The 24,446-nt window shown below is 49.8% G+C and overlaps 1 protein-coding gene across 2 annotated transcripts in view; it reads left to right on the forward strand.

Moving 5' to 3' along the window:
• The window catches only part of TRAPPC9 (trafficking protein particle complex subunit 9), a 404,385-nt gene that overhangs the window by 92,409 nt on the left and 287,530 nt on the right, over window positions 1-24,446 (forward strand). For both annotated transcript variants that reach the window (XM_064476810.1, XM_064476811.1), the window contains 3 exons: window positions 55-187; window positions 3,607-3,770; window positions 14,552-14,704. In XM_064476810.1, coding sequence (XP_064332880.1) covers window positions 55-187; window positions 3,607-3,770; window positions 14,552-14,704 — 450 coding nt within the window. The remainder of the gene's footprint in view (window positions 1-54; window positions 188-3,606; window positions 3,771-14,551; window positions 14,705-24,446) is intronic.

Raw genomic sequence — 24,446 nt, forward strand, 5'->3', positions numbered from 1 at the left:
GGTGTGAGCCGTGCAGCCTTTCCTGGTGGGTGAAGCTTTGCCTTTTGTTCCCAGGTTACCACACCACGGTCTTCGGCGTCTTCAGTGACTGTTTGCTGGACCACCTCCCGGGAGTAAAGACCAGCGGCTGCACGGTCGAGGTCACCCCTGCTCTGCCCAGGCTGCAGGCCAGCACCTCTCTGCCCAGGTAGAGCCCGCTCGCGCCCCGGCTGCTGTCTAACCGGGGGGCCCTTAGGAGCACCGCCAGGTGTGCCCTCTGACGTGGCGCCGGGTCTGAGGGCACCTGAGTCTTATGGCCGGAACGTGGGCAAACAGCAAACCGGAACAAAGTTGTACTGGTTCTTACCAAGATCAGAACAAAATGTGAAATTAGCCTTTGGAATCATAGTTTTTGTGAAAAATAGTTCTAGTTTTGGAGAATTTAAGAAAACCTCTTATCTCTTTAAAAAATAGTCTTTTTAAATTAAAAAAGTTTTTTTAAAGCATTATGGGGAAGCATAAAGAAGAAAGGGAAATCTGAGAGGGGATTACTGTCAGTGCTTTGTGGGGTTTCCCTCCAGCGTCTACCCATTAAAAAAAAATTTTTTTTTGAATAGTTGAGCTCGCATTGTGTTAAATGTATGATACATTACTGTTTATATAACCATGTGACATAAGCTAAAACTTCTGTTTTAATTGCTTAAAGAAGCACATAAACATCTCAAAGTGGCATCACCATTTTGTTGCTGTCAGAATTTGGGATTGCTTCAAGTTTTGCTCTTATGGACGATGCATTAATGTTTATCCTTTGGGCTGTTTTTATAAAATGTATCTTGGCATTTTCTGAAATGTTTTGAAAGCTCAGCCACATATTTAATGGCCCCTTTCAGTTGCCAGGCACTGTGCTGGATGCCAGTGCTGTGAGAATGAACACAGTAGCCCTGGGCCTTGCCCGGGAAGTGACCGTCAACAGGGAGAGATTGACAGGGAGCCAGTCACCGTCCGCTAGTGTCAGGACTCCGATGGGGCTGCGGGAAGATCCCTTCCAGGAGGCGACATCAGGTGTGAGAGGAGGTAGCCGTGTGAAATGTGGAGGCAGGAGAATTTTCTAGCAAAGGGAGCGCCTGTGAGAGACCCCAGAGGTGGGAGAACGCGTCATGGGGGTGGGACTTAAATGAAATGCAGGGAAAAATGAGCTCAAAAGGGATCACGGTGCTAACTGTGAGAGCTAAAAGTGTGAGACTTTCAGAAGAAACAGAAAATTTTGGTGACCTTGGGTCAGGTGGCGTCCTGTGCTGTGACAGCACACGCAGAATCTGTAAAGGAAAACGCTGACAGAGTGGGCGTCATCAAAACTAGAAACCTTCGTGCTTCGAAGGACACCACCACGCGGACAATGAAAAGACAAGGCACAGGGCAGGAGGAAATATTTGCAAGTCACGTGTCTGATGAAGAGCTGGTATTCATATAAAAACTCTTAAAACTCAATAGTAAGAGGCAAACAACCATTTTAAAAATTGACTAAAGATTTGAGTAGATATTTCACCACAGAAGATGCACACAAATAGCCAGCGAGCAGCCTGGAAAGACGCGCGACACCATTGTCTCTGTGGAACAGGCAGCGCAGTGAGACTCCAGCTCACACCCCCCAGGGTGGCCGTGATCTGAAGGCAGACTGCGCCGGGGCTTCGGGGGCAGGGAAACTGGAGCCTCATGCATTGTGATGGGAGTGGAAAGTGGTACATCCATTTTGGAGGGCACTTTGGCATTTTCTTGAAAAGTTACACATAAATTTACCACGTGACCCAACAGTGCAGCTCGTGTCTACTTGAGGCAAATGGAAACGCATCAGCATAAAACCTTGTCTGCGAACGTTGACGGCCCCATTATTTTTAGCAGCTGGAACGAGCCCGATGCCCATCAGGTGCTGAACGGACCAGCGAGATGTGGCCCCTCCATGCGACAGAGTGCTTATAGCTCAGCAGTGAGAAGGAACAGACCCCTGATACAGGCCCTGACGTAGAGGAGCGTCAGGAAGGACAGGGAGAGAAAAGGGAGCGGGGCCAGATGTGGCGCCGGCCGGCCGGCCGGGGAGAGTCCTGGTCAGCCGTGTTGCTGCTCGGTCCTGAGGCTGTCGTGCCGACACAGATGAGAGATGGCGGCCGCATCCTTAATAGAGAGGGTTTGCTGCTGCGGGGGTCACGCCTCCCTCCCAAGGTTTGCCCGCGTGAGCTGTGTTACCATGCTGGAGCGCCTCCCCACCAAGAAGCGCTGCGCTCCTGTGCCCCTGGGGCCAAGCTGCAACCCCTCCCTGGGGGCCCTACCTCATCTGCCATCTCTTCCTGCCGCGACTCGCCCCGGGCTTGGCCCCTTCCCAGGGCCGGCCTTGTCTCATCCCGGCTTGGTGCTTGGGCGTGTGGGACGCTGTACTTTGGGACAGTGGGCGCCTGTGTCCTGGCCAGGTCGTGGCTGTGTCATCCCCCGCCCTCTCCCTCCTTTTCCTGCTGCACCAGAGGGGCTCGCATCCTGTCTGCTGAGAGGCGAAGTAATTCATGCCCGCTGCGTCTTGGTTTTTCCAAACACCTTCCCTGCAAATTCAAATTGACTACAAGCAGCTTTCACTTGAGAAGGACCACATGTTAAAATATGGAGAGAAGTCATTACCGTGAGGACAGGAATCACTTTTCCTTCCTTGATAGAGGAGGTTTATTTCTTGACTCATGAACGACTTTAAAGATATAAAATACAAAGAAACTCACGTTGATTCTAAGTGCTGTGACTTTCTGAAGGTGCGGCTTAGCCGCTCCCCTTAGTCCCGCCCACCGCAGCGCCTCTCTCGTCGTTGGCTGTTCCTGTCCGCACTGTGGTCTTCCGTGATCTTGCTCAGAAGTGGGTTTGCTGCCTGTGGGTTGGGAGGGAGACACCCAGGGTAATAAGCGCTCAGCGCCACGTGACAGTCAGGGACCTCAGGCAAGCGCTTCAGACTGAGGGCTGTCATGCTGGGGCCTCGCGCCTCGGGCTGCACCCCCAGCCTGGTCCAGGGCCTCACCTGCCCGGTGCCGGGGACCCACCCGCGCCCTGGGTCACGACAGGAATTTGCCTGTATTGCTTATCAGTTTACCTGTGGTACAGAGGCTGTTGTATGTTCTTTTTGTTTTTCTTTTCCTCCAGTTCCCATGTTATCATTTGGAATGATTCATTTAAATTTTCTTCTTAAATCTGTGGATTTTTCCGGGGCATTTCTGAGCAGAAGATTTAAAATTTTTCTGAGAGCGCCCCATGCTCATGGATCATTTGAATTAATCCCATTTCATTTTTACCCTCAGTCTAATCCAATAATTAAAAATTTGTATGCTTCATACACACGTGAGAAAGTAAGGCCAGATGAGCGTGATCACTTGGATGGCACGCCAGTGACCCGGGGCGCTTCTGTGTGTGGACAGCACTCGGCACGTGGTGGTTTGGCCGTGTGTCCCTGGTCGCTGGACAAAGCTAAGCTGTGAAAGCTAGGCTCCCTGGTCCCCGGTTCTGAAATGCTTAAGTGTAGCGATGTGAATAATTCTGAAGTGCCATTGGCTTTCTTTTGTTTCTTTCTAAAATTGATTGTAATCATGACTGTTGTTTTAGGTCTGCACACTCATTGCAGCCTTCCTCTGGAGATGAAGTATCTACTAATGTGTCAGTGCAGCTTTACAATGGAGAAACTCAGCACCTGGTCGTTAAACTGGAAAATATTGGGATGGAGCCACTGGAGAAACTGGAAGTCACCTCAAAAATTCTTACCACCAAAGGTAGGCGTTTTTAAGCAGAAATGTTTATCTTTTTTATCTACAGAAGATACACTTTAAATAACCAGTGTTCAGAAAGTCTGAAAACTTCTTCCACTTTTAATGTGATGCCACCACAAAATGAGTGTCCTAATCAGGGGTGACGAGCTCGCAGAGAAAGGTCATGGAGCAGAGAATGCGCCTTTGTACTGGCCATGCTCTGTACACTGATCAGAGCCTCGGGAAAGTTATCCTCGAATGAATGGAGGAAGAGAAACATATGCAGGCTCAGAAGCATCACCATTTGGGACCCACCCGTCCAGCCCAGTGTCTTCTGTGGGGTCTGTGCTTAGAGTCCCCGTGCTCCCCTTAGAGACGGGTGCTGCTCTGTTTCCTAGCTGTCGGGCACGTGTAGCTCGGGGCCGTAAGACCTGTGTACCAGCCCTTCGTCCTGCACGTGCCTCAGCTTCCACGTGGCTAAACAGGGGAGGCAGTACTTACCCTGTAAAGTGGTTGTGAGAATTAGAGGCGGTCGCCTCAGGCAGTGCCTCGTTAGAGGTGAGTGAGTGGTGTTGCTCAAAGGGGGCATGTGTTGCATAGGAGGAGGGAGGGCAGCAGGAGTGGTAAGTGGGAGTGAAGTCAGGTCATTTAGTAAAGTTGGAGAAATTACACAGGCCGGTGAGGACGAGGACAAAGGCAGGGCAGGGCGAGCAGGCTGGTGGGGCTTCAGGGTGTTTGTTCAGTGCTCTGGACGCAGCAGTGAGGTGAGCCGGGCGTGCAGCGGGAGCCCGGCTGGTCCTGGTCGGGTTTCTGGGAACAGATGTGCTGTGCACATGTCACTCCCTGGCAGAAGTCCGCCCCGCCCCGTTTACACTGATGACGTTGCAACAGGAAAACCCAAGTGAAGTAAATGCCCATTAGAGGTAGAGCCACAGGACAGCTGGTCACTTCAGCTGGACGGAACGTCCAGGGATGAGTTTGGGGAACTTGTTGTGCAAAAACTTATGTCACGAAAGAAGGAATGTGGGTTGTGTAAGAAGGGGTTAGTCTGGGCTTGTCCCACTGGGGAGGGTTTCGGGGTGTCTAGTCTTTTTCTCCCATTGATGTTGATGAAAGTCTGTGCGTGAGAAGTGAAGCATGTGGCTGTCTTGTCTGTCCTCCTCGTCTGTCTCTCTCCTCCTTGGAAGATGCCGCCTGGGTTCAGATTCTGACAGTCACTCACTGGCTGGGAGTTACCTTGGGCAAGAAATCGGACCCCTCGGCATTTTCCTCTTACGTAAAGCACCACTAATGTAGCAGCTGCACCAGAGGAGTATTAGGAGAATGAAATGAGATAATACATACAAAATGCTTGGCGTGTTATGAGAGGTCAGATTTCTTAGCTGCTGTCGTTACTGCTACCCCCCCCCCCCCCCCCCCCCGCCGGTTCTTGCTGCTGTTGTGTGGTCTCCTGCAGGGCATCTTCCATTATGCAGTTGAGCAGATCGGATCACTGTTGAGAACAGAGCTGCTGTGAGTGCCTTGGCCCAGCCGGTGGGTCGAGGCAGGCGTCTCTGTGGATGTCTCCAGGATCTGGTGCTGGCCGACGGGGCTGCAGGCGTTCAGCTTCAGAACTGCTTTTCTGAAGCGCTTGTACCAGTTGCAGCGCCGTCCTCTGGGAGGACCGAGCCCTCTCCGCTGCTTGGCACCCACAGTCATTTTCTCTGTGGCGGTGGGGGTTGGTGTAATGCTGGAACACCGGGCTTGAGTCTGCCTGTCCCTGATGACCAGCGAAGTTGAACCTTCTCACGTGGTTTTGGATACTCGGGTCCTTTATTGTGTCAGCCCTTGTTCCTTTCTTACCCAGTGGGTGTTCTGCCTTCTCTGGCCACCTGTCTGTCTGTCTGTCTCTGTCTGCCGCTCCCTCCCGACTTGCAGGACACCTTGGGTCCCTGAGATGAGTTCTTTGCTGGGGACGAGTGGTGTGAGGGCCTCCTCCGCCTCCTCTGTGGTTGCCTTTACCACAGCGTCCTTGGATGAACAGAAGTCCTTAATTTTAATATGGTTGACCTGTTTCATCGGTTTTTGCTTTTATGGTTATTGCTCTTTGTGTCTCTAAGGCTTTGGGAAATTTTGATGATATTACCTTAATCTCATCCTTTCTTCCTTTTCCCTCCTCTCCTCAGGAGCAAACATACGGACTAGGTAGGAAATGCCTCCCTGACATGAAATACCTTCATTTGGTATTCTGAATTTAATTAATTCATTATAGGGTTTGGTTGTTTGAATAAGCGAACTAATTTTGAATGGCAGAAAACTGCTGAGTCTGTAATGGTAAAAATTCTCACATCTCCTGTGACTTACTTTGCCTTCACAGCTTAGCAACTGGAAAACGTCTTCCTTCTTCTCAAGTAAACCCAAGTGGTAATCACAAGTCTGTTACTCATTACAAACTTGCTGCTTCTTTCTGAAGCGCACATCCTAACGTTTCTCCTTTGGGGATCCCGATTGTCCCTGGACCACTGGCCTCTTCCTTGGGCTTCAGCTTTGTTCCCCGCCTCTCCCCTTAAGCTCTTGTCACTGCGATCATTAGGAACTGACTTCGGTTTCCTGGACATTCGTGCTGTCTCTCTCAGCTTTCAGATGAGCCATCTCTTCTTCCTAGAAGCCAGCCTGCTTCCTTCTGTTCCTGCCCCTTGCCCCATCTTCCTCAGTTAACTGACCCCATGGGTTTCTGCTCAGTCGTCGCTCTGGAGAGCTTCCCAGGCTGGGTCACTGCCCCGCCCTCTGTTGGCTCAGAGGCCGCAGGTGACTTCCGAGGAGCCTGTCCATTGGGGATCATCATGGCCCGTGTGCTGGTCTCTCAGGGCAGCGAACGGGTTTGCCCTTTTATCTCCAGGCCTGGTGCCTAGTTGGTGTTCAGGACCAGGGATTGTCCACGGAGAGGCCCTTTCTCACTTCCAGGATGAGTGTGCCAGTCCCCCCTGTTGGTGAGCGGGTTACAGAAGGAGATGTGTGGGAGTCGCTCTGAGGTTTCTAGTGAGCTATCTGGCTGCCCTTGGGTGCTCCGCTGCCGTGCCCGCCAGGGGAGGTCCTGCCTCTTCCCCTTTGCTCAGACCGCCTCTGTCCTCTCAGAAGACCCTCAGCGTCCCTGTCGTCTGAGTGCCTCCTTCTCAGTGTCCAGCCTCTGGGCGCCTCCAGCCTGTGGTGTTCTTTGAACTCTTCTGGAACTTACTCTTTGTATCAGCTGTCCCCTCCCTCTCCAACCTTTTATTGTGAAAATATTCAAACATACTGCAGGGTTGAGAGAATTTTACAGTGGATGCCGCACACCCACCATCCGGGTTCTATGATTAACGTGTGGCTCTGTTTGATTCATCAGACATCTATCCAGCCTCCTATCTGTCCTTTAATCCATCTTTTTTTGTGTGTCCATAATAAGTTGCAGATTTCTGTGCATTATGCCCGTTAACACTTCAGCATGCATATCATTAGAGTTCAAAATTTATTTGCTTTTCTTGGCTAAAGTGTACATGCGGTGAAATGCACAAATCTTAAGCTATCATTTGATAAGTTTTGTCAGATACTTGTGTCTCACCCAAACTCTTATCAAGATGCACTATGAGAATGTCATCACCTGAGAAAGTCCCCTCACGTTCCTTTCCAGCCAGTCCCTGCCCAACCCCAGAGGCAGCCACTCCCTGGTGTTTATCTGGCCAGCCCTCAGCCAGCTTTGATGGACAGTGATATGGAAGGTTGGAAACACGCATGGGAATTGGGCAGAATTCCCGGGACAGGCCTTCTGTGGTGGGTCCATGTGACACTGTCAGCAGTCACCTTCTCGCCCAGCCTTCAGTTTAGTCCTTTGAGGGCAGAGAAGGCAAGTATTATTGCCCTCACTCTGCGCAGAGGGAAGGTGAAGGCAGAAGAGGTTCAGTGACATGTCTGGGGTCACACAGCTGGCTCACAGGGGACCAGGGTGAGGACTGAGGCTCCTGGCTCTGGTGTCTTCCCTCTTCATCATGAGACGAGAACCCCAGGCCCGTTACATACAGAATGGTCTTGCCATTTGAAACGTCATGTTTGCAAGTGAAAAATTAAAGCTCTCATTCTTTTTTAATTCTCACCCCAATCTGTAGTACATTTACATGTGGAATTGAATGAATGAAAATCAACCATCTGCTTCCAAAATATACAAAGGGAATAATTCCTGTCACTCATATTCTACAGAACCAAAAAGCCGTCAGTATCAGTAACTGATGTGCTGTATACGTGAAGATGGGAGGATGTCGTAGGCCGGGAGCGGGAGCAGGGGTGCCGTGTCTGCAGGGGCAGGGTGGCAGGGTGGCAGGGCCGGCGTCAGGGCCCCTCGTGGACAGTGAGTAACGTTTCGTCCATTTGAGCACCGTCTTCATTTATGCCCTGAGTTGAGCTCCTTTAAACATATCCTGTGTCTGCTCTGTTCAGTGTCCACGTGGAATTGAACGCTCCCCGCCCGGGACCCCTAGTGCTTTGTTCTACTGCTGGTGGGGTTGCTTTATGTCTCAATAGTAATAGCAACCGTGCTGCTTAGCACCCTCCATGTGCGGGCTGAGTGGTACTTCGGATAATTTTTTTCTCATTAAATAATTGTGACACCTGTACGAAGTCTTTTTGGGGAATAGAGGTGGCCTGTTTATTTCACCACTACATTCCAGGTACCCAAGAACTAGCCCTTGTCACGGAGGAGGTGCCAGTGAGCACAGCTAGTCCCCGCCACGCAAGGTTGTCACAAGATGCACGTGTTAACCCTGAACCCAGAAAGCTGTCAGGACCATTCTGAGCACAGGGGCACCTAAGTCACACTGTCTGTGAGAACGTGATTGCTCTCGGTGTGTCCTGTCTGCGGATGGTCTGCGTGCTCGGGGCCTGGGCGCGCAGGAGACCTGCCTGCGGCCCCCGCCCTCTCCTCCTCCCGTTCCTCCCACCTGTCAGGGGCCCTCCCAGGTCTCTTCTCGACGACTGTCAGGGTGAAATAACCAGTTTCACTCGATTGCACAACACTAAACTCTAGCATTAAAATAATGACTATTATTTCTGAAGCTGGATTCCACTGGGGGGGAATTAGTGGCACGCGCTACACTGTTGATTTGTGTTTATCTCGTCATTCCTGACGCCTTCTCACCTTACAGGATTTTGACAAGCCCCTCTGGGCATTCCATCTGGTGGCACAGCAATGAAGGGAGGAAACAGAGGCCACTTTTGAGGCGTAAAGCTGTGTTAAATCTCAACAACGCTCTTCAGCTTTGCGTCCGGCTGCAGCCGGAGGAAAGCCTGTGTCCCACGCCTTTTTCTGTGTGACTCCTTAGCACCGTACACCTTGGTCATTTGGCATTAGAAAGTGGATAAGTGCTCCCCATGAGTGGGTTTGCCTGTGGTCTGAATGTGTCACCCTGCGGCCCCATAACTTAATCCAGAAATTAACGGTGCAGTTGGGAAGCCTTCTCAGCATCACTGCCACGTGCTCAGGGACAGTGGGGCGCCGACCGCGGGGCTCTGAAGGCTGCTTAGTTGCTGGCCTTTTCTGAGGGTGGAGGCGTGGATGGGGGCGGTTTTCAGCCTTCCTGCTGAGAGTGTGCCGTCGGCTCCGCTCCCCTCTGCTCGGTGAGCCCTTCTCCCCCCTCTCCTCTTCCTGTTGCTGGTTCCCTGGCAGTGCAGGTGGCAGCCTGGCCTCTTTTCAACAAGTGACATGAACAGATGGGTCTTGGAGCCCAGTGGGGCTGGCGCTCGGCCCCTGCTCCATTAGTTGTCAGCTGTGTGACGGTCCTCCAGCTGTTGTCCCCAGGCGCATGGTCCCCGGGCCGCTGAGGGATCAGTGCTGCAGCCTGGGCTCCCCCGACCCCACCCCCTCCCACGTGGTGATTCCGAATGAGCGGTGGTACCTCTTGGGCGCCCAGCACGGGGCCTGGCACGTGGCAGCTGATGAGAACCTGAGAAGCTCCCTTCCCTTCAAGTGGGGAAAAGAGCTGCTGCTTTTGTTCCTGCTCCCCGCTCTGGGGAGGGTCAGCTTCCGGGCCTCAGAGTGGTCGGGACGACTCGGAATCAGCAGACGCATGCCCCACCCGAGGCAGGCGAGGGCCTTGCTCTGCGTTTCCTGGGCTGGCCTCTCTTTGAGCAGTTCAGAAACCATCTTCGCTTTCTCGTTGCTTTCAGATTTTCCCTGGAGTGGTGAAGTTGAACGATTCCCTGGATGAGTGAGGGTGTTCTGGCGTTAAACCTGCTCATCATGCAGGGAATGAGCCCAGAATGCTGAGCAGCAGCCTGGGAGGCCGTGGCAGCTCTGACAGTGAGGAGCTCACTGGCTCCTTTGTCCCTGGTCGCCCGGAGAAACCTGTTCCCTGAGTCCTGTTCTCAGGACCTGAGGGGCTCGGGAACCAGCTGGCTGAAGGGCCCTGGAGGAGTTTCAGTCAGAGTTACCCTTACTCTTCTTACTTTTTTTTGGCCTGGGCTCTTTTCGAGTTGCTTATGTTACGCTATTCTTATATAACTTAAAAAAAATTACAGTAATACATGGCAAAATTTAAAAAATAAATCTTGTAGAAAAGCAGTTTGTTACTCCTTAGCATTGTCAAGGCATGTGAGTATCCTGGGGGAAAAAAGACCCAGTTTCTTCAGTCTCCCCTCAATGTTGGCACCAAGCTCCCCCTGCGTGTTTGGGCGAAGACGGATGTCGGGGAGCTGGGAGGGGGCTGCTGTGGCCACACTGGGTTAGTGGGGGAAGCAGGCTAGTAGGAACCCCCCAGGATCAGACCATCCTTCATTTTAAACTTAGTTATTACGGTTCAGATGATGGTCTTTGGAATCAGACAAACTGGAGCTGGAGCCCTGGCCTTGCCGCTTACTGGCCGATGACTTGGACCACGTTACTGGCGTCTGTCTGTGTCCTTGAGACGGGGGGAGCACTGTGGTGTTCTTCCGAGTGTTGGACACGCGCTCAGCTCTTCGTGCACGACGGGGCCTGGAAGCAGTAGCCCTTCCTGTAAGCAGTGGTCACTGTCATCGTTGCCGCCTCCGTTGTGACCTGGAGCAGCGTCTGCTCTCTTCCCCTTTCTTCAGCACGTTTTACACAGCTTTGCTGCATCTGCTTCTCAGGCCGGCATTCAGGGAATCCACCCTCTGGCTGGCTGCCTACCTGTCTTCTTTCCTTTCTTTTCTGCACAAACACCTAGTCTCCTCCTTGTTTCAGACTCTGTGCTTTCGGGGCAGGACGACTGCCGTCCCTGTGCTGGGCACCCGCGGGGCGTGCGGAGGCTTCTCTCTGTCTCCGGTCCGCCGTTTTGCCCCCATTTGCTCGTGTGTTTGTCCTGTCACCAGGTCTTCATTCTTTGCTCAGCTCTTCAGCGAGCCTTCACTGCGCACCCTCTACCTGCTGGCCGTGGTGCTGGGCACCGGGGCCACCCAGGAGAGCTGGCTCCACGTCCCTGCCCCCGGGCGCAGGAGGTGCTCCCCTGGTGTCTGTCCTCTGGCCACCTTGGGACACGCGGTCATGTGTTCAGAACTCTGCCCGCTCAGATCCCAGCCGCCACTCACAGACCAGCCAAAGGCCAAGCTTTCCTGCTCCTTCAAGAGAACTAGCGATGCCACTCTTGCTCTGAGGGCCTTGCTTATTCTCCTCTACAGTGAGGTTCATTCACTCGGCTTCATGTTGTTCAGCAGTCCCTTTTCTGTCCCTTATCTGTCTCAGTCACCATGCCAGGCACATGAATAATACATGAAGTCTGTCCTGGAGGAGCCCACAATTTCGATTGGGAGTCAGGCATGTTCATTGGATTGAGTTGAAGTCTGACCGCACATCCGGTATTATTTCTGCTGCCTTTGAGTAACCGCAGTGAATGGATCTACCGTGTGCCTCCTAGGGGGACATTCAGGAGTGACTAGAGCTCATTCAGCTCCGGACCCCTCGGCTATGTGGTTGTAGCGGCTTCTCTGTGCAAGGCAGCATTTGATACAGGTCTGGGGTCACTCCGGAGAAGTTCACAAAACAAGTTCATCTGAGACCAGCTGATGTGACTTGTAATCAGTCGTGCAAGATTCGATGTGTTCACTCATTGGGAGCACACATAAGTGGGGAACAAATGTGCTAGAAGGGAGGGCAGGGGAAGTCAGGGTGTCTGGCCTAGAGTTCGGGGACTTCTGAGTTTCAAGTTCCTGGTTAGCTGTTTGGGGTTGGTGGCATGTCTTGCTGACAGCATGTAAGTGTCAGGCATTCTGGTGTCGCCTCCACAGGGCTCCCTGGGCCCCAAGAAGCCAAACACCCAGCAGTGCCCACGCCCAAGATAAAACAAGGGAAAAAATACACCTTTCAGAACTGAAATACAGCACCATTTCACAGGCTTGTTTTTGGGCTTAAACAAGCACACATATTCAGGGCAGGTGGTACAGCACAGAGTACGGCCTCAGGCAGCTTCCCCTCAACGGGGATGGTAGTGGGACCTATTGAGAGAGTCAGCGTGTGGATTCAGTGAGACAGCACTGGCAACACAGGACAAGGTCTCAGCATTGAGCCTGCCCCAGGGAAGCCCTCCGCAGAGCTCCGCTGTCGGGCGGTGGTGCTTTAAGTAACAGCGCGTAGCGCACAATAAACGTGCATTTGTTCCCCTTCCCTCCTTGGGGTTGTGTTAGGTAGGTGCCCCCCACAGCCCAGCTGAAATCACAGTTGACGGTATTTCTTTAATTTCGCATCTGTTATCAACCTCTGCTTGTGATCTCTGAGACACAGCCAGCCTTGGGTGTCCCGTGGCCAACTTTGGGAGCCGCGAGGACATCTCAGAGTTCACTGGAGCAGAGTTCATCTCTCGGAAACACTCTGAAAGTGAAAAGTTGGCCAAATAGCTGAGAATCGTGGTGTAATTAGGGTTTTTATTGTTCTCCCTGCATGACTCACACATTCCTGGCAGGCTAGACTAAGAGCTGAAAGAATGAGTTCTTTTGTACAAACCTGGAGCCTCGACAGGCTCACTTCTGAGTTCAGGCCCCTGGGACAGGGAGTCAAGTCTTACTTATTCGCCACCCAGACGTGGGCAGTTCATTCTTTCAGCAGTTGTGGAACCTGTTCTGTAGGTAACGTGTATGTCATAACTTTTCAGAAATGTTTAGGTTGAGAAGAACGGCCTCTGTCATCTGCTCTAGGCTGCTGGGGGCTTCTTCTGTGCTCCCCTGCTTGTTTCTTCCTCCAGGCAGAGAATCCTGCCCGAGGCCCTTGCCCCTTGTGGGCGGGGCCATGTCTTCCTTATCTCCTCCAGGACTCAGCCCTGCGCCTGCTGCGAGGGTACTGAGTGGCTGTGCCGTGATGCTCCCTGAATGAGTGACCCGGGCAGCAGTAGACTGTGAAAAGCAGGTGTTAACATAGTTGACGGAGGGCCTCTGTGTAAACCATGTAAGCAGTTTCTGTGTGCCCCGGGTGGTGGTTGTCCTTGTCATTGGTTCGCATGTTTTTTCCTACCCTGCAGTGGGCACCGTGAAAAGCAGCTGCGCTGGCTCAGGTTCCCATCCGCTGTCTCGGGCAGGCAGGCCTGGGCACCCTCAGTCTGTGCCGGGACTCTTCACAGGCCCGATTCCCGGCCTTCTCTCCCCATGGCCTTGAGGGCCGCGGTGGCAGTGAACCTGGACACTGGACTGAGTGGATAGCATGTGCATGTGTGTGTGTGCGTGAGCATGAGAGTGTAACATGCACTTATTGCAGAAAACTCAAAAAATGCAAACAGTTGAAATCACTTGTGACCCCACTACTCAGATACAACTGCTGTTAACATGTAGGTGTGTTTTCTTCTTTTGTTCCACGTGAACCTTTTAATGTGGTTGAAATTATATTGTGCATTCAACTGGGTATTCTACTTTCCACATCACTTTTTCCCACCTGTTCTAATTTGCAGTCTGAAATGTTGTCTGGGAATCCATGTTTCTGTCCCACATCATCTGCTTGCTGAGTGTCTCCCGAGGGCCAGGGGTCTCGGCTTCCAGCAGGCAGGGGCCAAGTGGTTGCCTGCCCTGGCCTCACATTGCCTGGTGTCTCTTGTCCCCTTCCATCCTGAATTAATTTATGGGACTGAAAAATAAAGACAAAGAATGTGTTAACCTGGTTAACACCTGTTTATAGACAGTGAGTGACCGGGTCATTGAGAGGGTCTTGGTTGCAGCAATGCTTGGGGAGGGAAGGCAGTAACTGCCTTGAAGTTTCAGCTTTAGTCTTGATGCTGCTTTTCAGACATGACTGTTTAATCTGTAAAACAGCCACGTGATGTCGGAGTTGTCGCCCCCATTTTATACACCGTGGCATAAAGGAATCATCTCTCCCCATCCTGCTCCAGGGAGTCAGAGACAGAAAGGCACCACACCCAAGGCGCTCTGGTGCTGGAGGGCAAGATCTTTTAGAGACAGGAGAACTGAGGAAGCTCCCTCCACGGGCCCTTTCTGATTGTGTTCCTGTCTCCTGAGGAGGGCCTCTCCCATTGAATATGCACCTCCCACTAAACGTGGATCCGTTTCTCTTTAAGGTGATGGAACGTAGAAAGCACCTGTGGGAACCTTGGCTGAGTTCTGACCCCATTCAGGAGCGCGGGGAGCGCACTGCGCCCGACAGGGAGATGAGCCTGCTTGGTGCTCGTAGGCACGGGCGACGGCCTTGCAGCGGCCGTGCTCCTGGGCTTTTTTGGTACTTGGATCGGTCCTATTTTAAGTGATTTGCATCTTTCCTTGCTTTTGAGAGTGCGTCTGAGTTTTCTAGGGGGGTTACTGAGCCTCCTGCTGCCTCAGTTGCATCATCGTCTCCATTCTTACTGTCCTTGTAGAAAAATTGTATGGTGACTTCTTGAGCTGGAAACTTGAAGAAACCCTTGCCCAGTTTCCTCTGCAACCTGGAAAGGTGGCCACTTTCACCGTCAGCATCAAGGTGAAGCTGGATTTCTCCTGCCAGGAGAACCTCCTCCAAGACCTCGGCGACGGTAAGCTCCTGCCCGGTTTTAATTAGCACGTGGCGGTCCCCAGACGCACAGGCGCAGTCAGCGCTCCTCGGTGCCTGCTGTTCTCTGTTTGTAACGCGCTTGTCATTCATTAACCAGAGCAGCTGGAGACTTCTCCTGGGCACTTAGTTAACGAGTGAGTTACTGCGTATGTGGAAGGTAATGAAAGTACGTTTTAGCTGAACGATTGTTTCATTCGCACTCTTACTGTTTTGTGCTCATTTGCCGGGAGGTCACCCTGAGTTAGCGGAATGTAGGAATCACTGCATTTTTCAGGTATAAATACTGTGAACACTGGGACATCTAATTAGCTGTGATTGTAAAGTTCTCCTTCAAAGTCAGGTGATTTCTGTAAGGAGATGGCGTCTGGAGAGAACGGGAATTTATTTTTGCGGCAGCGTTAGGCCCAGCTGCTCAGGGGTAAGACTTCGTAGACTAATGATGTCAGGTCATGAAGCGTGCACTCCTGCTCTCATTGGGAGGCATCGTGGGGGTGCTAGTTCACTCAGGCTGCCGAAAGAGGATTCCACAGACAGCGAGGGGACCGTACAGATGTGTTTCCTCACAGTTCTGGAGGTTGGAAGTCCGAGCGCAAGGTGCCAGCGTGGCCGGGTTCTGGAGAGGGCCTCTTCCTGGCTTGGGGACGGCTGCCTTCTCATGGTGCCCTCACGTGCCAGAGAGACTGTGAGCCCTCGCGTGTCTTCCCCTCTAGTAAGGACCCCAGCTGTCAGGCTAAGGCCCCACCACTGGGCCTCATTTAACTTTAATCACCTCCTCGTGCGCCTCTGTCTCCAGATACAGTCACGTTGGAGGTTAAGGCTTCAACACGTGAATTTGGGAGTCCACAGACATTTGGTCGAAGGGTATTATTTGGGACAGTCAGCAGATTCCGTTACTAGAACTTAGTAACTGTGTCACTTGGACTTCTCTGTGCCTAAATCTCCTGATTTATAAGACGATAATAGTACCCATCTCTAGGGTTGTGAAGATTTGCGCCCCACCGGGAACACGGGTGTAACAAGTGTTAGCTGTTGTACTTCCCCCCCGCCCCCCACCTCACGGATTTATGGAGTCACAGGACATTTACCCACCTCTCGTTATGAGACGGAAACCAGGGACTGGGTCAGAATGGCAGGTCCTGGCAGGCTGTGAAAGACCTGAAACTCCAGAGAAGCAGCTCAGACTTTACTGGAGGATACAGGAGGGTTGCTGAAAGTTTTTTGAAAAAGGTTGATGTGACAGAGACTGTTGGGGGAAGGTGAGTGGGTGGATTGGCCGGGGAGCCTGAGATTCACCTGGTGTGCAGCTGACAGGTGTGCTGGTTCAAAGGCGGGGCTCAAAGGTCTTAAGTGGGAGAGGAAGGAGAGTCAGAAGGCCGGCGTCTTCACCAGGGCGCGTCCTCCCCGCGGCCTATCGCTGGCGGCCTCCATGTATTTGCAGGACAGAATTTAGTAGCTGGTCCAGCGTTTGGTGAGCTATTGGAATTTTATGCTGTTTCCCACGGAAAAATGCATTTCTTCTTGCCTGAAATGTCTCTTGTTTATTAAGCTAAAGGCAAACTCTGCCTCTGGGAAGTTGGAATCAGTTCAGTTCCTTGTCTAGAGTTAGAGATGCGTGTTAAAAAAAAAGCCGTTTGGATTTGGTATTTCATTAAATTCTCCTTCACAAGTTAATGACAGCAGACACTTCGCCTTGTCACTGGGGCCAGGAGTTGGTTTTATGTGACAGCTGTCGCTGTGGCCTCTCCCGCGCTCCCTCTCGTGACCCGCCCCTCGCCCCGGTCGCGGGGCTCTGAAGCTGGAGCGCCGCTGAGTGTCCTCGTCCTAGCCTGCTGCTCTCCTCGGATGGAGACCGTATTTTGGAAGACTCAGTCTTACGTTTTTAAGAATAGTGATTTCTCTTGAATTACCTGGAAATCAAAGGTGGTTGGAATCTTAATGCTGGAAGATTTCACTTTCCTTTACAATTCCTAGTTGCCTGAGGCTTTCATGGATGTATGGGATTTTTAAGAAGCCCAGGGGTTTTCTTGAACCCTGGTTTTTTCTGAGGCTGGTGTGTATGGAGGAGGGAGAGAGGAAACATGCCCCGCGAGCTCTGTGCCCGGGCTGTTCTCCAGGAGCTGCCAGTTCTCTCGGCCCTGAGAGGGGCTCGGACAGCGGCCCTGGCGTCCAGGCTCTGTGCCACCTGTCTGCGGCCCCAGCTCCCAGCGGCCGTAATTGTCTGCATTTCTGGTCTTTCTCACCACACCTCTCCCGTCCTGAGGGCCGGGCCAGGGTCCTGTGGGTCTTTTAGCTCCAGCTCCAGCCTGGAGGTCAGCGCCCCCTGCACGTCTTGCTTTCCCTTCCTGCTCACGGGCAGCTCTTAGTTGGTTCTGTTTGCTGGCTTTCCTTTTCCTCCTGAGAGTACAGACCAGAATGGCTCAGGGCTCCATCCAAGAGCCTCTGTTTTCCAAGTTTCCTCTCTCATGAGGCTTTCTTATCTGCTCCGATGGATTCAACGACCATCTCCCCCACCCCACCCTGGCCAGACCTCTTCTCTGCACACCTGGTCTGCATATTTGCCTGTGCGCCCCGATGGCGCTGGGTTCTGGGGGAGGCGGGCCTGTGACGCTGGGGGGTTTACTTGGCGGCTGCCGTTGCCCTTCCCCAGTGGTGGGGGTCTCCGTCTGTGCTCTTCCCCGTGAGGGAGAAGGCTTGGGCGAGGGCAGAGGTGGTGCAGTGGCTCTGGCCCCTCCCACTCAGCACCAGGAAGCGTTCTCAGAATTTTTGTGTAACGAGTCCACGCTCGTGCCCCTTACTGCACGACAGGTCAGTTAAGTTGAGAGACAAAGTGTTGGGGCAAGAAAAAGTCGCTTGACTTGGAAAGCCAGCAAACGGAGAACATGGTCGGCTAACGTCCTAAAGAACTGTCTTAATTTGGGGTAGAAGTCAAGCTTCTCTTGTGCCAGGGAAGGGGGAAGTGGGGGGCCTGCTCAGCTCGTGGACAGTCTTCTGATGAGTTGGGGGTGAGATTTCGGGGTCAACATCATCAGCCTCTGGCTTCAGCCTGCCTGGGGTCTCCCTGCTGGGGGGCAACATGCAGTTTACTTCTTCCCCCCGGTGGGGGTTTCAGCCTCTGCCAGAAGCCTCAAGGACGTGGCTCAGAATGTTATCTGTAGCCCTCAAGGAGGAACTGAAGGGCCTTGACTGTTACACGGCTAAAAAATTTTGTCTTGCTTGACTTTTCCTTTGTTGCTGCATTTTCTCACTTCTCTGATTAAATTTGCTTTTGGAAGTTGGGAAAGGCCTAGTAGACTAAAACTTCAGACAAAAATTTTCAACAAACAAGAAGTGGGGCACATGCAGGGATTGGGGGGGGTGTCTGTCCCTGGAAAGGCCCGGCAGGACCCTGCTTGGTTACACTTTTCCTGGTGGAAAAGCCTGCGTGGCGCTGACCGTGGCCCCCCAGAGCCTTCCCGCTCCTGTCGTCCACACCCGGCCTTTAGCGCTTCATTAGCAGCATCTAGCTGAACCTTTCCACTGGCTTTCAGGGCTTCCCCAGAGGCCCACTTGGGCACATTCGCCAAGGTCCTCCCCTCCGTAGGTCCCTGTCCACAGATTCCAGGTTAGTTTCCCTGTGACTTCAGTTCTCTGATCAGTTCAGGGAAAGTTAATTTCCACTCTGTCCAGCTTTTTTCTTATCTTAACGCCTTTTTTTTTTTTTTCTTTCCGGCTCTCTGCACCTCTGAGCTGAAATCAGAGGCCCCAATCCTATATGTTAAACCAGGCCTCCGTCACTTTCGGATTGTGCTGGCCATTTGTTAGACGATACACTGCTTTTGTTTTGTGTTCAGTGGCTCATGCGCTTCTGTTCTGAAGGAGAAGGTTAATGATGCACAGACAGCCCGCCCACTGTTACATGTAGCCTGCATCACCCACCCACCGTCTGACTCACAGATCGTAATTTCACAGCACGATGGCTTGGCCAAGGGAAAGGTCAGGCTGCTGCTGCTTCCCGGAGCTCTCAGGAGAGCCTCCGAGTGGGACCAAAAACTGAGTTCTTGCCCCTGACATTTGTCTAATCACCTGCGGAGGTGCGCCGAGCCCCAGACCCTGTCAGCCTGTAGGTGGGACAGTTGACTCAGTTCTGATTGAAATTCAGGTTGGAAAGTAACTTCCTAAGCCACCGAGAGCGAGTAAAGATCCAAGTGTTTGTCATTCCTCAGCAACAGGTGAGCCTGCTGCAGGCAGCCAGGGCCGGTCTCCTGGACCGTCCATCTCAGTGCTCCCATTACTGCCTTTCCAACCAGGCTGGTGGTGAGTCCCTGGGAAGGAAATTAGGTGGGTGTTTGGTAGAGGGGATCCAAGAGTTTTTTCCCCTCGGAGGGGAAGGGGTGGCTTCTCTGGGCCCCTGCAGGTTGGTGTAGTGTCAGCTTGCTCTCTTGACGGCACCAGGTGTTGTCAGTTCCTTTTGCTGAGACTCCGGCCCTTTCTCCATTTCCACCAGCAGTGCTCTGCTTCAAGCCCTCGTCATTTCTCACCTGGACCATTTCTAACTGGCCTCCCAGCGGCTCATCTGCCCCCTCCTCTCTGTCTTCCCCATTTTCCCTGCAGTCCTCCTTCCAGAGCAGAGTCTTCTGTGTCCCTCTGCGGCTGGACAGCTTCCGGGGCTTTCCATTGCCCTCGGATAAAGTCCAGAGCGTGACTCCCCCTGCTGTTCCCCCTCGTTGTCTTTGTGTTGGGGGAACACGTGCACTGAGTTACGTGCAGTGCTGACTAGCCAGGCGCCCTTAGGCTTACTGCCTGGGTACAGCCTCTGCGCGCTGGAACCGCCTCGGGTCTTCAGCAGCTCTGCCCGGCTCCACCCTAGGTCTAGTGAGTTCACAGGCCTGGGGTGTTACCTGGCGTCAGGGTGTCTCAGAGTGTCCCTGGTTATTCTTAGAAGCAGCGAAGTTTGAGAATCATTGGCAAATTATCTTTCTTCTTGAAAAAACTAACACATGCTCCCAGTCTCGGGTCGCCTTCAGGCAGGCTCACCTACTACTTGTTCTCTGTCTCCTCTGGAGGGTTTTGCCGCGGGAGGGGGAGGCAAGCCTCCCCTCTAGATGACTGTTCAGGAGCTTTTTGGATATTTTCTGTCCTTTGATTACAAATTTCAGAATAAGTTTGTCAAGTTCCTCCTGGTAGCCTCTTAGATTATTGAGTGGATGGTACTGAGCCTGTGGGTCAGTTTAGGGAAGATTGGCGTTTTTATGGTACTTAGTCTTCCGAACTATAAATCGTATCTCTTCGTTTATTTGTCATCTTTAACGTCTTTCAATAACATTACCTAATTTTTTTGAGTCTTAACAATATTATGCTAGATTTATTCCTAGATGTTTTTATTATAAATGGTGTCTTTGAGTCCTTTTCAATGGAGGAGTAACTTACATGCAGTAGTGAGCACAAAAGTTGTGTACAGCTTGATGGATTGTTATTTTTATGTTCGTTTCCACCACCCAGACACGGATAATTTCCAGAACCTTCACGGGTTCTCTCATCCTCTCCCTGTGGGTGAGTCTGCGTCAGGGTAACTGTAAACATGGCATCTATCATAGATGCGCTTGCCTGTTCCCAACTTTGTCATACAGAGGAAAGAAATACAGTTACCCTCTTGGTGTCTGTTAGTCCTGAGTCAGTGTGTGTGCCCCTTCCCCACTTGGCATTATGTGTGAGATTCATGCACATTGCTGTGTGTTGCATTTGTTTGTCCCTTTTTACTGCGTGAAACTACCACAGTTATCCAGTCTACTCGTGACGGGCATTTGGGTTGTTTCTGGGTTTTGGCTATCATGAATAATAAACATTCTTAGACAGGTGTCTGGTGGACATCAGCCAACGTTTTTGTTGGGTGCATGCTGGAAGTGGCCTCACCGGATGATGGGTCCTGCGTGTGTCTGGCATTAATAGATCTCCAGTCACCCAGACTTTCAGCCTGCTTGTTCTGATTGGCACACACCGTCTGCATGTGAGTTCTCTGCTGCTCCAGATCCTCACCCCTGATTGGCATGGTCAGTCTTTTCAATTTAGCTTTTCTGGTCCATGTGTAACGGTATCACATTGTGGTTTTGTTTTGCTTTTCCCAGATAACTAATGATGTTGCCCAGTTTAAAAAAAAAAAAAAGAAAAAGAAAACATTTTAACAGACACCTCACAAGTGTGTGGATCCAAGTCATAATGGTGGGCAGCCTCATTAGCTACGTGTTCTGCAGCTTTGTTGTGACAGCTGTCACAGAACATTGTGTAAATTTAAGGGGTACATTGCGTTGATGAGATACGTTTGTACATTACAAAAAGATTATCACCATAGCTTAGGTAACACCACTGTCACCTCTCTTAGTTACAGTTTCTTTCTGTGGTGAGAACATTTAAGATCTACTTTCTTAGCAACTGTCAGGTGTATAATACAGTATCAGTGCTGTGCTTCAGAGTGCCAGACCTTACTCGTCTTCTAACTGAAAGTTTTAACCTTTTGACCAACATCTATCTCCTTATTTTGCCTGCCTCTCAGCCTCTGGTACCACCATTCTCTGTTTCTGCAAGTTTGGCTTTTTCAGATTCCACATATAAATGATACCATATAGTATTTGTCTTTCTCTGACTTATTTCATTTAGCTTATCCATCCACCCATGTTGTTGAAAATGGCAGGATTTCCTTCTTTCTCAAGGAATAATATTCCATTGTGTGTATTGTATCTTCTGTATCCATTCATCTGTAGATGTATACTTAGGTTGTTTCCTTTTTGGCTGTTGGGAATAAAGCCTCAGTCAACATGGGAGTGCAGAGATCTCTTTGAGAGCCTGTTTTGATTTCCTCTGGGTATGTACTCAAAAGTGGATTGCTGGATCCGTACAGTGGTTCTGTTTTTCATTTTTTGAGGAACTTCCACATAGTTTTGCATTGTGGCTCGCCCATTTACTTTTCCCATTAACAGTGCACAAGAGTTTCCTTTTCTCCACATCCTTGCCACACTTGTTATTTCTTGTCTTTTTGAGAATAGTTATTCTAACAAATGTGAGGTGATATCTCTATGGCTTTGATTTGCATTTTACTGGTGATTGGTGATAATGAGCATCTTTTCATGTGCTGGTTGGTCATTTATATGTCTTCTCTGGAAATAAAATTCAGGTCCTCTGCCCATTTCTAAATCAGATTTTTTTGTTGTTGTTGTTACTGAGTTGTACGAGTTCTTTATATATTTTGATATTAATCCCTTATCAAATAGATGATTTGCAAATATTTTCAAAGTTTCAAATATTTGCAAAGTTTGACTTTTCATCTTGTTGGCTGTTTCTTAGGCTGTGGAGAAGCATTTTAGTTTGAAGCAGTCCCGCTTGTTGGTTTTTGCTTTTGTTGCTTGTACTTTTGGTGTCATATCCAGAAAATTATTGTCGAGACCAGTGTTAAGGAGATGATCTCCTATGTTTTCTTCTAGGAGCTTCACGGTTTCAGGTCTTACATTTATTTAAGTCTTTAATCTATTTCAAGTTAAATTTTGTGAACGGTTTATGATAGGGGTCCAGTTTTATATTTCTTCATATGATTATCCAGTTTTCTCACCACAATTTATTTAAGAGGCTGCCTTTCTCCGTTGAGTATTCTTGGCTCTCTTGTCAAATATTAGTTGACCATATATGCTAGAGTGTGTTTTGGGGTTCTCTGTTCTGTTCCATGTATCTGTGTGTCTGTTTCTCTGCTCTTTTGATAACTGTACTGTTTTGATTACCATGGATTTGTAGTATAACTTGAAATCAGACTGTGATATCTTGAGCTTTATTCTTTATCAGGATTGCTTTGGCTGTTGGGGTCTTTTGTGGCTCCATGTGAATGTTTGAATTGCCTTTTCTATTGAAAAATGCCATTGGAATTTTGATAGGTAATGCATTGATTGAATCTATGTAGATGGCTTTGAGTAATAGGGACATTTTAACAGTATTCCTATGATCCATAACCTATAATGAAAAAGAACATGAAAAGGAATATATGCATGAATATGTATGACTGAAACATTATGCTGCACACCAGAAATTGACACAACATTGTAAACTGACTATATACTTCAGTTAAAAAAATGCAGAAAAATTCTCACGATCCATGAACACAGGACCTCTCTCCATTTGTCTACAATTTCTTTAATCGAGGTCTTAAAGTTTCTAGTGTTCAGATCTTTCGTTTCCTTCGTTAAATTTATTCTCAAGTATTGTTTTTGATGCTGTTGTAAATGGGATAATTTTCTTTATCACTCTTCCAGATATTTCGTTGTGAGTGTATGGTAAAGCAGCTGACTTCTGCGTGTTCATTAAATTTGCTGATTAGCTCTAACAGCTGTTGTTGTTGTTGTTGTTGTTGTTGTTGTTGTTGTTGTTGTTGTTGTTGTTGTTGAATCTTCAGGATCTGTCCAGACAAGATCATGTCCTCTTCAGGTAATTTCCCTTCTTCCTTTCTGATTTGGGTGCCTTCTGTGACTTCCTCCTGCCTGACTGCTCTGCCGAGGACTTCAGTGCCCTGCTGTGTGTGCATGGTGAGAGTGGGCACGCTTGTCTTGTTCCTGATCTTGGAGGAAAACCTTTTAACCTTCCACCAGTTGAATGTGATGCTAGCACTGTGCTTGTCCTGCGTGGCCTTTGTTATGCTGAGGTATGTTCCTTCACCACCCAGTTAGTGGAGGGCTTTCATCAGGAAAAGATTTTGAGTTTCATGAAATGCTTTTTCTGCATCTATTGAGATGACAATATTTCATCCTTCATGCTGTTAATACGGTGCATCACATCTACTGACTTGTGTGTGTTGGACCATCCTTGCATCCCAGGGATAAATCCCACGTGATCATGGTGTGTGATCTTTTTAATGTGTTGTTGAATTCAATGTGCTAATATTTTGTTGAGGATTTTTACATCTGTTTTTTTTTTTTCCCATGTTGGACTGAATGAGATTTATTGCCATTCCATTGAAACTGAGCAGATGAGATTTTGGGGAGAATTTTTTTTTAAACATTTGCTTTATTGAATTATAGTCATTTTACAATGTTGTGTCAAATTCCAGTGTAGAGCACAGTTTTTCAGTTATACATGAACATACAAATATTCATTATCACATTTTTTTCGCTGTGAGCTACGTTTTACATCTGTGTTTATCAGGTTTATTGGTCTGTGGTTTCTTTTCTTGTAGTGTCCTTGTCTGGCTTTAGTTTTGGGGTAATGCTAGTCTTGGAAAATGGGCTTGGGTGTGTTCCCTTCTCAGTTTTTGGAAGAATTTGACAAGGATTGGCATTAATTCTTTTAAGACTTCTAGTTACCTGTTTCAGTCTGGTTTTTGAGCTGAGTTTTGCATGTGCATGTTAGGTACTCGTAAGTGTTTGTTGAATGGGAATGGACATTATAGAATATTTTAAGTTTTGCTGTACAGTTTTACGTTATGGCAGTAACTTGTTACTAATATTCTGTTCTAATCAGGAAACAAGACTTAAACCATTTCTTCTTTCTGGGTTTTTATAAAGCAGTGTATAATTTAGTAAAGTAAGCTGTTACAGTGTGTATTTTTCTCTCTCCTCTTCACAAATATTTCTGGAATATCTGTTTTGTTCCATGTACAGGCATACGTTGGAGATACTCCGGGTTAAGACAACCACAGTAAAGCAGATACTGAGCTAGAGCGAGTCACATGAAGTTTTTGGCTTCCCAGTGCACGTGAAAGTTAGGTTTCCACT

This window comes from Camelus dromedarius, chromosome 20 (genome assembly GCF_036321535.1).
Source record: "Camelus dromedarius isolate mCamDro1 chromosome 20, mCamDro1.pat, whole genome shotgun sequence".
Lineage (NCBI taxonomy): Eukaryota > Metazoa > Chordata > Mammalia > Artiodactyla > Camelidae > Camelus > Camelus dromedarius.